Genomic DNA, 12,916 nt, shown 5'->3' on the forward strand with positions numbered 1-12,916 from the left:
AACCTATATAAGGGGAAGACTCAGTGTGTTTATCTGTTGCTGGAAATTCATTCCACTGTTTCAGTTCTGTCATAAAAAAAAGAAATATGAACTGCGGTCAAAATAACTGACCTTTGCAGCAGCAAAGATTTGGTCACACATTTCTTAACAAGGACAAACACCACTGAACCTATGGCTTTACAAATGAATGCATGTTAAGAGAAATCCTACTATAGGTCACTGTTCACTGACCTGACCAGGATGAGCTGGTAGAATATGTTTTACATTAGACACTATCTTCCACTGCCTGCCAGCAGATATTTTAACAAGGGTTTTTTTTTATCTTCTTTGCTAGATGTATTTTATGAGGATTTAGCACTGTTATATAAATCCTGTGAACAGACCGAAAAAATGGCATGACTGCATAAACCTTAATCCAAAATAGTAGAAATGTAAAAAAGGAAAAAGTGGCTTTCTATCCTTGTGTGTGTGTAATCAACCAATACTGTTTTTATTGTATTTTTATGTAGATTGTGACCAGTTCAGCATGTCTGTTTATTGTTGGTGAAACATCAAATATATATCACTATGGATAAGGTGTGTGCTCTGGATATTTATATAAAAAAACTGTCATATGTAATTTACTAGGTAATAATTGGGTCACCAAGAACCTACACCTCAGAGCCCGACATGTACCAAAATGTTACATTAAATGTGTCATAAAAAATGTCTCCTGTCTCACATTAACTAGATTATGAATTGTTACTATTGTCATAATCTCATCAATGCTACCTATATTGGTACCTCACATTCCAGAAACCGTCCAACAGTAATGCCCACCTTATAGGTCTTTTATAGTAGTACATATAGAAAATGAAAAGACTGTGAACAATGAAATTAATATAAGAAAACATAAAGGGTCTTCAAGGATACCGCCTCTGCAATATTATTAATGTGTACTCTGATGTTGTAGATGCAGTGTTATTTTGGACCAATTCCTTGCTGTAACAAAGCTCCAGTCTGTAATAAAGCTCAAGATAATGCAATCAATAGTGGTCGGCAGTATTTGGCAGCCAGCAAAAAAAGTCTACAGTTACACAGACATAAAAGAATATTATTATGCTGGATTGGTCTTAATACTGTAGCAACTTGGGGTATAAATGGTGACCATTTACCGATGTCTAAGTCACGGTGTAGAGTTGAGCAAATCCTCTACAGCAATATAGAAACTCTGCACAGTTTCCTAAACAAAGGGCACCACGTAGTCTATGAACAGCTTCTACACAAAGGTTCCCAAATGTCCTTTAGTATAGATTATTTCTAATTTTTTGTTTTTGGATTTATCTTTAATAAAGACGGACATTTTTGGCAGTCTTAATATACACTACTGTTCAAAGATTTGGGTTATTGGGCTGTTTTCATGGAAAACAGGGACATTTGTAGCTGTGCTACCATAACTGCAAAATAGTTTTCAAATTGCCTTTTAAATTTAAACGTGGATTAGCTAACACAATGTGCCATCGGAACACAGGATATTCCATTAAAAATGGCCATATCCAACTACAATAAACATTTACAACATTAACAATGGCTACTCTTTATTTCTTTCCAAAACGAGGATATTTCTAGTTGACCTTAAACTTTTGAATGGTAGTATATATATATATATATATATATATATATATATATATATATATATATAGCCTTTATTCTTGGTGCTATAATGTACAGAAGAATGCATAGATTGAATGGACTGGAATCTACACTTCATACAGCATCAGATGTCACCTAAAAATCACTTAAATAAGATATATAATCTATTAGCTATATTGACAGAAAAAAACTGTCAAGCCTCACACTTCTTTTCCATGATTGTTCTTTACAATAGGCCTAAATTAACATGATCTAATGGAAATATACATACACTTTCCCAAGGCAGCATACCAAGACATTTTACAAAAACCAAGGGATCATTTATAGCAATTCTACATCAAAATGCAATCAAGCATAATTTATAAACACACATTTCTAGATTTTCAGTTGGCCAACATATTCAAGGTGAAGTGTTATATGACCTGTAAAGATCTCAGAGGGTATTCTTAAAGCAAAACCATTGTTGGTTCTGTAATTCTACTATAGCTTGTTCTATAAAGGTGTTGGGCTACTAAAAGGTTTTACTTACAGAACATATTAATAATTAATATTAATAATTAATCTCAGATGTTAGACAAGAAAAATACAAACATCACGGTAGGCATATTGTTCAAGTGGTATGGGCCAAGTTACTTGTGAATACAAGGTTCTGCTCTAATGGATATTAATGATGACACCTTGGAATTGCATTTGTCCATTATCTGTAGATGCTTTAAATCTCATGGACCTAGTGGGAAGAAAGCAATTCCCCTCCAATAGTTGTCTTTTTAGCACACTGAAGTCAATAGTGGGAAATAGAAACCATGTTACGGTAAAAAGTAGAGAAGACAAACAATGGGGTAAAAAAAAGTGGGAACACTGACTTTAGCAGAAAGGAAGCATGATTCAGAAAATGGGGAAAAAAATTGTCAGAGATATAAAGGCAAACTTAGTGAAAAAGAAAATGACACCCTTGAAAGCCAGTCAGGCACAGATGAATTCGTTTGTTCAGCTGATAATGTGTATCAGACTTGGCTAAGATCCAGAGACACTTTGCTTTGTCCCTGGTGACAATAGACGCCAAGTTGTAAATGGCACAGAAAACCAGAAATTCAAAACAGCCAGGAAGATAAAAGTCCCCTGATAGACCTTGCAGTACACCGGACTAAGAAAACAGATCGAGAGTGGGAGCATGCAGGTTCAACTCCAAAAAAATTCCAGAGAAAATTGCTCTCAACAATGAATGATGCATTTTCTTTATTAAAAACAACCCTATAAAAATTAAACGTATAGTCGCTTCCGTGTGATAGCATACATTTTACACATTTCAATAAATATTTTATAATGTGTGCAATTACAAGGAAGGATTGGCTTATTCATTCGCTTGACATAAATAACCCAGAAGAAAGGACACAGGAAATTGTATTTATTTAACCTTCGAGCTTGACAGCAGTATTGTTGTAGCGCTCCCTTTACTCTCAGGAGATCTGCAATGTGAGTGTCTTTAATAGCTCACTAGGGCCTGGGTTCAAGTTCTTCTGGCTCATTGACTTCCTCGATTTAAAATGGGTAAAGTGTTTAAATATTTACATCACATAAATAATAAAATTGAAGTCACAGCCTTTACACGTGGAAAGTATTTTCTGCAAAACATATCCACTGCTTTGAGACATGTATAAATCCGAGGCATAATTATAACGCATGTTTCCAAGCCCCAATACCTTTCTAACAAAGAAGTGATTTAAACATAATGACTTTCCGCATTGGCCTGTACGGTGACTCAGGCTTTGATGAGTAAAATGACTTCATATGCTGACTTTTTCAGTACCATTTAGAATGAATATTGGTTGAAAACCATTGGTTGAAAATAGCATCCATGGCTTGTGTAAGATTAACAAGCAGGTCACAAGCCTATTAAGGTTTTAATATGGACTAGTAAGAAAATGAAAAAATTCAATGTCAACCCTGTTTATTCAGCATTGCGCCAAAAAACCTATATAAAACCAAATGACCAATCTCTGACTTCCACGTCAAGTACCTCATAGAAATACTGAATCATATGTTTTAGTTTCATGTCCTAATTATAAGGGAAGATTGTTTTTAAAGAGTTTTTTCTGGCTTAACCTTGCCTTATTTCTATAAATAATTTTCTATGTTTTTGCTTTGATTCAGACAAAGCAGAAAAACCCCAAAAATCACTAATGCTGTTGGCTTATATAATAAAGCAAAGAAAAGGTTAAATCTATGAGATTCGTGCAAAATCTGGCATTTGTTTGTTTCTATTTTGATATTCCAAATTGAAGCTTTCTTCTAAAAAGGCCTTATTAATTTCTTTTTAATTTTATAATTTTCTAATAATAGAAATGCAAGTCTTTTAAAACAGTAGTGCTGTAACTTTAAATTACCAAACTAGCGTGGTATTTAATGAGAGGTTTAGCACAGCAGGGCACCTGTTAAATTAAGTTGTGCCTTCGCATCACAGTAGGGAAACAGGTGTATATTGGTTTAGAATTATGGAAATGTTGACTAATGCTGAAGCTTGTAATCAAACGGACGGCACCCTGCAATATTTTCCTCCAAGAATCTGCATTAATCATTTACCCCCTTCCCTTTTTAGTTTGTGTCCATCACAAAACATAATCTAAACCAAAGGTTTATCTAATGGGTTTTGATGTTGGCCTTGACAATGGTGAATTCTGGAATGAGAGCTGCACGTGACAGAGATGTGGCAAATGGAGGAATGATGGTAGCTCATTAGGAGGAAGTATCTGCGACTCAGCTGCTTTTCCCATATAATGGAAGGGTACTAGACCTGAACAACATGGATTATACTGGAAATGGGTGGAAGTTTAAAAGGACATGCATTATTTCGTGCTCTTGAACTATCCCAAAACTAGGTCTGCATGAAATATTAATAGGATTTTCACCAAAATGTCATGCTTAATACATTTCCTCTATAGTATAGTGACGTAAACACAATGCAAGACACATGCTATTTGGCAGTTTGCTATCAGACCATCAAGTATATGTGAATATTTATGCCTTATTGCTGATGGTTATTTAGGAATATTTATGCATAAACTAGGACATTATATTCATATTCTAAATGTGGAAAAAGTAAGCAAGTGGGTCATGGAAATGGTAGAAATTGATTGGAGATAAATGCCTAGACTTTAAAATACAGCTGGTTTTGCTTATTTTAGTGCACCTACAAATTCTTTGGTGAATATGTCACAAAGTCTCTAGGAAGTTTGGTTGTAATTCAACAAGCAACAGCAAGGCTGAACTGACTAAGTGGCACACAGACACAGAACATGTGAATGTACCCTGAAAATGTTACTCCCTGTAAAACATGATCATCACAGAAGCTGCACCAGAAGCCATTTATTTTTCCTTAAATGTTTTTACATCAGCGTATCCTCATTAATGGATGAAAGAGTGTGCTCTGTATAAGCAGGGTGGGTCATCTAACACACAAAAGGAGGGAAATGCTCTGAATTCTGTTTGGGCATGCAACCACCTTCAGTGTAACCAGTGCTTGCACTAAGCAACATTAAACTGAATCTGTTCACTGAAATCCATCAATGATGGCTCTTGCTGGCAGCTCTCTCTCAGTGACCCTGGATGCGATTGACACTGCTATGATGCCTTTAATCAGTAAAGCACCAGGTATGTCTCGAGTCGTATAAGACCAAATGTATGTGAGAGTTTAAAAGAGAATAAAGAATGGTCGCCCAGATCTAATGGTAAAAGGTAATCCTTTATCAAGAGGATGGGATGGTTTGCCAGAAGAAATAGTGACGATTAATAAGGGGAATTCAAGCATGAATGGTATAGGCATAATTCTACTTTGACCAGAAAAAAAGACAGGATATGGCATTATAGCAGGCCTAAAAATGTGCCGAATGTCTTTTATCTTATTTATCAAGATTTCTTTTTTCTTGGTTTCAACAAATGGTTATGCCACCTGTGAGTGACACTTTTGTGGCCTTATACCTGCTCCAATATGCATAGCCTTTCAATAGTCTTCTTTGGTTCATTGTGTTACTGGCCCTCAGTATGCGGCAGTTTAAGTTGCAAAGTCATTAATCAATCTAAGAAATGTAGGTTATATATAAAGATGCACTGTACACCTGTACACCTGACATTCTATTAGTAATCTTAACCAAGTGTGCAGGGGATGAAGACTGTTTGCTGATAATTCTGATTGCTCACATATAGCATTTCTATTCTAATGAGCAAAGAGAACATTCTGCTCTACAGATTAAATATTTCTATTATATCTTAATTTTACCCACTTTGCCATAACTGATTAAAGAAGTGCACTTATTGCGGAAGTGATGTGGATTATTAATTGTGGATTATTTCAATAAAATCCACAAACCTTTGTTTCCAATCACAAACCTTTGTTACATATTAGTATTAACCAGCAGTGACATACTTGCTTTCTTTCTTTTTTACGTTTTTGTAGCACATGCAGTTTTTGGAATGAATGCAAAAGAAATCAACGAAGAGAAATGTGACTCAATAGCAATGTAAGGATGGAACTAACAAAAATTAAAGACGCCTTAATGTTTTTTGGAAATACAAAACATAAAACAAATATTGTGAAAAGGAAATCTGATCATCTAATATAGCAAATTAAACTTTGATTAACAAGAAAGGTAAAACCAACCTTGAACAACTTTATAATATATATATAAAACACGAGTGTAAACACTGGACCATTTAAGGAGCAGATTGGAGAGGCAATCAGTGAAGAGAAAATGAGTAATCTATTTTCCTGTTTATGTAAATGAAATGATGTTGGTTCATCATTTGTGGAAGAACCTACATCATTTTTAATCTCATCAAGAGGTGCTCAAAGGGTGATGAGACAAATGTGAAATGAATAAGATACCAAGCCCAAAGGTATTGACCCAAGGGTTCTTCAAGAGCTTAGTAAGGTAATGCCAAAAAAAGAGATCACAAACACAAGGATATTATGGACAGGTAAATTATTGTCCAATTACATGAAAGAGTAATTCAGGATGCAAACAGAATTGTCTATCTATCTATCTATCTATCTATCTATCTATCTATCTATCTATCTATCTATCTATCTATCTATCTATCTATCTAACTGTTATCCAAAACAGATCTGCCTTAAAGAGAGAAAATGAGAACCTCACACACAGGACTCTTTGTAATTATTTCACTTAGCACTAGGCTAGAGTGCTTTATGTGCTTAAAGTATATAAAAGTGTTTTATGACAAAGTAAACACATTAGAACCATATGAAAACTGTATGAAAAAGCAATAACACAGCCACATATGCTTAAAATAAAGTCCTTAATTAGAAAACACAGGAGTTTGTGTGTATGAAAATGTGAAACACATTATTTCATTGATTGTGCATAATCAAAGCAATGTTTTTTTACATGTGACATTTAATCGTTTAAACAATGTTATCTGAAGGGAATAATACAAAGAAGTTGGCAGTAGTAACATATTCTCATTTAGGCATAGGGTTGCAGATTTGAGGTTGGCGACATCCCCTGAGCCCTTTTACGAGACGAGACTCACTCTATTGCGTTATTAGCCTCCTAATGTGCAACAGCTCTTAGCGGGCCACTTAGAGAGAAAGATCCTCTTTTAAAACCAGCCTGAACATGCTGCAGATGTCTTAGCATGACCTAATGTGAAGCACTGAGATATGATGCCATACCCTGGCATTCTGCAGAATAAGACACAAGATATAGGCAGGGACTGGTGGTCATTGATAAATACAGGGCCGGCCCAAGACTTAATGCCGGGGGGGGGGGCGGCATTTTAAACTGCGCCAACGCCATTATCTACCCTAACCCCCCCCCAAGGGACTTACCTTTAAACAGTCCTGCTGCGAGTCTCCCTGCTCTGCCACGGTGCCGGCTTGTAATGATGAGCGCCGTAAATTGACGTCACTTCCGGCGCTCAGCATTACAAGTCGGCACCGTGGCAGAGCACGGAGACTCGCCGCAGAGGAGAAAGAGAGGGGCGCCAAGCGGGTAAGCGAAAACCACTCGGCGCCCCTCTCTCTCCTCCGCTTAAAAAAAAACTCTTGGGGCGGCAAAGTGCCGCCCCTTCAAAAGTGCCGCCTGGGGCAATTGCCCCAGTTGGCTCCATTGTAGGGCCGGCCCTGGATAAATACATCACTTGCAGTATGTAGTGGGACATGTACATACCTATAAACTGACACAACACATCACTTTGTTGGCAGTTTGGTTTGCATCGTGGGGTTTAAAGGAAGTAGGCCATGTTTATTTCATAATGGTTTTATGGCATGATGTAGGAAATCGTGTGGAAATACATCTATTCCTAAACACTTAATTTCTTTTTTCTATTCTATCCATTAATAAATTCAACTAATATTTCCACTATAAGCTCAGTGTTCAGTGGAAATCGGTGTATTAAAATTACTTTTTTTTATATATATATAGATCCCAGTGCTGATTTTGAATTCATCACTCACAATACTCACATTATATAATATTAAGAACTACTATTATTAAACTAAACTACTATTTTTCTGTAGAAGCCATTGCAATAATTCCATCTTATTAAAAATTCTAAATAAAAACTGACTATAAAACACATGATACAGTAGATTTAAGTCCACAAAGTAAGCTTGTACTGCACAGAAGACCAAATTCCAGTGCTGCAGGCTTATAAAAACCCCTGTCTGTGCATTTTGGTTGTCTAGATAATAATTATTCTCAGAGGAAAATCATCAGGTTTTAATATCTCAAAGGCTTACTAACCCAATTAATGCTGCTCATGCTAAATTATCTAATTAAATGACATTCTGCACGGCATCCATTCTAAAAAACTGCCACAATTATTTATAAAATAAGCTACTGGTCATAATAGAAATTAACAGGGAATCTGCCCATAAAGTGCTTGCTGCAGGGATTGCTCATTTTTTAAATATATTTAAATGTGAGTATGCTTGTTATATAGCACTTTATCCCAGTTTTGAGGCAATCTTTGTCTTACCGTTTATGATATTTTTGCTATATACCTGAATATGGAGATAAAGGTCAAGTAAGGTCAAGTAATAGACCTGAATCAAACAAACATGTGGCAGTGTCACAGCTACTGTAATAACCAAGTGACACTTATTTTTATTATACTCATAAAATTGATATTGCACAAGCAGTAGTAGATCAATTATATTCACTGACTCCGGAAGTTGGTGGCCAGTCTCCCATGTGTAGAACATGTGTTTTGCTGAACTGCTTCAAGATGTCAATCAGTGCCACAGAATGTCATACGATGGAGGGGGGCGAGGAGAGTATTATTTTTATTTTTCTTGTAGGTTAAATCAATGCATATGAAAGTACTTAAATGTTACTCATTGTGTGCTCGGGGGGCTCTGTGGACCACTGGAGTGTCCCCTTAAATTAACAGTTTATGTTAAAAATATGTTGCTTAGGTATATAATACCCCTATATACCCTAGAGCTGACCCGGACACTACTAAGTATAAAATGCTGTGTAGGCATTTTTTCCCAGTTTCCATGGGATTTTCAAGTGGGCAAGCCTTGAAAAATATATCGAATTGGTACATAGTCTTTTACCTTTAAAGTACTAAAGTCAGAGAGATTTGCAGGTAAAGCCTAAGGGAACATTCAGTTCATTGTTGTCAAAACCATCTTGTTATTAAGGGATTAGCTCCACACCATGCATCCATTTCTGTGACTTCCAGCTCTATCCCCTCATACCCATTGTCTTTCATAAAAGATAGCTATACCCTAGCAATAAACAGAACAAATAAGTGACATTTCATTGCAACATAGTGTCAAGGATAAAAATAATGCACTCACCCCAGGTAAAGTTTTGATATTGTGCAATGCGTTCTGTGCTTCCAGTGCAGCTTTTCTTGTATAAAATGTTACGAAACAGCAACCTGCAAAGGGACGGAGAGAAGGTTTAGGTACAAGCGATAAAACATGTTCCAGAAATAGGCTCTGTAATGAAGACAAATGGTGCACTGGACATAGTGGTTATGAACATAACATTTGAAATAGCATTAAAGACCTTCTATTAACCCTTTACGTTTGAAAAGAATTGAACTGAAATATGAAATCGGATAGAATGTGAAATTGGTCACTCGATTGGGAACGGATGCATCTGCTGCCCTTTGTTTTGAAAAATAGAGTAAAGAGGGCACAATTACATTACATCTGCTTATATTTGCCAGCAGATCCTGTAGCGCTTTACAATCATAGTCGGTAGGATAGATTTAAAATCACAAACAATAACAAACTGGCACGATTTAGTTGGTTGAGGGGAAGTGAAAAAGGAGGAGAGGACTGCTTGGATGAGTTGGTCAAAATATGAGGATATAATGTGTTAACCTCTACCAACAACATAACAAGCTTGTGGCATACTTTAATTGTAGGTCAATTATCGGACGTACATCCAGAATAAATGCGTCAAGTGTGCTTGATGATGACACTAGACATATCGTATGCCATGACAAGTCTGTTCTACATTATTTTTTTTACCTGAGTTGAGAATACAAGAAGAAATGTATTGATCATTTGGGTTCAGCGGTGGAGTGTTTTGTTCAGTTTTGGATCTCAGGGTGCGTTAGCTAGATAGCTATGTATATATAAAAAGTTACCACTTGAAAAGTGGCAACCATTGAGCTGATCTGAATGGCTGGGGCATTTCAGAGGTTGCTGTAATAAGATTGCTCTTCCAATGTTGCACCAGAATCCCTACAATCTACAAGGACCCACGATAATAATTACTGCTATATTAATATTATACAGGTGAGTGTAGCAATAATATAATGCATATTTTCGAGGATCAGCAATGTACATCTCTACTGTGTATTTGAGCTGCCCGGGCAGCCGATACTCACAAGGTCTCTATGCTATGAATACACTTAAAACACCATTGTTTTCCTTTCTTAGGCTGTACGATACATACAAAATTAGCTGTTTCACTTCCTGAAGGTGGCTCATGTGAGCTAAATCTCCAGTCAGTCCTCAGTCTAAATGCAATGCTTATTGTTTCACATAAAATCAAACTAAATATAGCAAATGTACATGTGTTTTGCATACAGCATAATGTGTTTTATTTTCCTCTTTACTCAATTAGTAATGCCATGTGGGCTTGTGGCTGGTGATTCTGGTACTAAATGGATTAAGTATATACATTTATTTTTGTTCAAATTAAATTTGGGAATAACACCCCATCTTCTCAGTGGTAATTTATTTAATTTGACGGGCTGTTTAAATGTGACATGCCTATATTGTTAACATCATGTTTGCCTAAAACAACAAATGATGTCACCCCCCTGATGTAATGCAAAAAATGAAGTTGTTTCAGAAGTTATGTGGCATCACAGAAGTAAAATATTATATATAACTTTATTTTGCAAACAATGTCCTTTTAGGGAATGACGAAGGTGGGCATACAACAGATACTCAAATATGTTTTAGTGTCACACACACACACACAAAAGTGACTATTCCTGCGACTTCCCTTTACAACAGCAGCACTCTAATCACGTGGTTTCCCTTCCACATACAGTGTCAATGGCACATAAAATAATATAAAACAAAAGTGATAAGTGCGCTCAGTGTAAATCTATCAATTGTACAAATAATGTTACAGAACTTGTATTTGCATCTTGTACATAAATGACTTCTTAAGACATAATATCTTAAAACAGAAAAAGAGAATCAAGATCATAGTGTGATACAGTTAGGGTATATTTAACCCTATGAATTTGTTATTGCATTATATGGTTTTTATGCCTCTAGTTTAGTAAATATATTGCAAAATATATAAACTGTACCATAAAGATTCTTATAAATACACATACACTGTAAATTATATATATATATATATATATATATATATATATATATATATATATGTTATGCTTAAACATGTTATAAACAATAGGATATATTACTAGTTTTATTACTACAAGACACAACTCTATAATGTTTTATTTGTTACAGTATACATGCACCATACATTGGCAAATTCTAAATATATAAAGAATGATAATGATTTCTATCAAAAAAACCTTCTAGGCTTATAAAGACATTTATGATGTTTAAGATAATTGTCAAGTGTAGAGTCCATTTCAAGAAACTGGATGACTTGTCTGTGACTGTCAAACTGATCATTCAGACCCTTTAAGAAAAGGGATTATATAGATGTCCTGGAATTTATATACATATTATAGATGTATACATAAATTGTGTCTTTTGCCACTTTTAGTGGTTTCTGCATATTATAGATGTCCTAAAAATAGTTAATGTTTCTTACACCCACTACAAAAACGTGTCAGCTATACTACCACTTTAAAGACATTTAACCTATTACAATTGTTGGTCATTTTCCTGTAATTGATGTAATGTATTCATTGTATTTGGTGTCTGCAGGAATGTTTATTGGATAAAGAAAGAACATTAAACTATTGCCATTATGTAGTAATTTGCTTCTAATATTACAATTTCCCTCCACGTCAAAAAAGTTAAACAGGTCAGAGACCCCCTTCTACAATGAAGATTTCCCCACTTCTGCATAATTACGAGTAATTGCAGTAGAGATATTGAAGGTCCCGTTTGTATTAACACAGATCAACTCAATTTTATAGTTTAATATACTAAAAATGGAGTATATGAAAAAAATTAAAATCAAATTTATTTCACTCATTTAGGTATCATGGGGTCAGTTACAGATCACCGGATAAGCTGATTAAAATCTTTCTATGTGATGATAAATGCAGTATGTTAATTTCAATCCGCAAAAAAGCCGTTTATTGCATTAGGATTGGTTTCTATACGGAGACTGAATGGTTTAAAATAAAAAAAAAATACATCAGGGGGTCCTTCTCAAGGCAGCGATTAGCGTATGTGAGGGATAAGCCAAATAATTAAAAGAACAGACACATTATGGAACACATATGGGAAATGCCATGAAATGAAACCAATCAACCATGTAACAGGCTATAATAACTCATTCACATTTAGTATCTATTTAAAAAAGAAATATATGCATTTTAGAACTATGTGCAATTTATCATGGCAAGTCTTTTTGAAGGAAATCGTACAGGTCTCTTTTCACAGAAATGCTTTAATTTATTTTATTTGCTCATTAGGGATTCTGTTTAGTTTATATTTCTCATTAGTGAGTAGTTACAATGTACTTGAGGTGGTGTGTATGATTGACAGCTAATCTGCAGGTAGAAAGGGTAATCCCAGTACTCATATATCTATGTCACTCAGTAATAAAAAAAAACAGCTTTCTGAATTCAT

General features: G+C 35.2%; 1 protein-coding gene across 17 annotated transcripts in view; it reads right to left on the reverse strand.

Annotated features, from left to right (window-relative positions):
- The window catches only part of CELF2 (CUGBP Elav-like family member 2), a 231,510-nt gene that overhangs the window by 70,150 nt on the left and 148,444 nt on the right, over positions 1 to 12,916 (reverse strand). For all 17 annotated transcript variants that reach the window (XM_053465230.1, XM_053465229.1, XM_053465223.1 and 14 more), the window contains exon 3: positions 9,455 to 9,537. In XM_053465230.1, the coding sequence (XP_053321205.1) occupies positions 9,455 to 9,537 (83 nt within the window). The remainder of the gene's footprint in view (positions 1 to 9,454; positions 9,538 to 12,916) is intronic.

The sequence above is a fragment of the Spea bombifrons genome, chromosome 4 (assembly GCF_027358695.1).
Source record: "Spea bombifrons isolate aSpeBom1 chromosome 4, aSpeBom1.2.pri, whole genome shotgun sequence".
NCBI lineage: Eukaryota > Metazoa > Chordata > Amphibia > Anura > Pelobatidae > Spea > Spea bombifrons.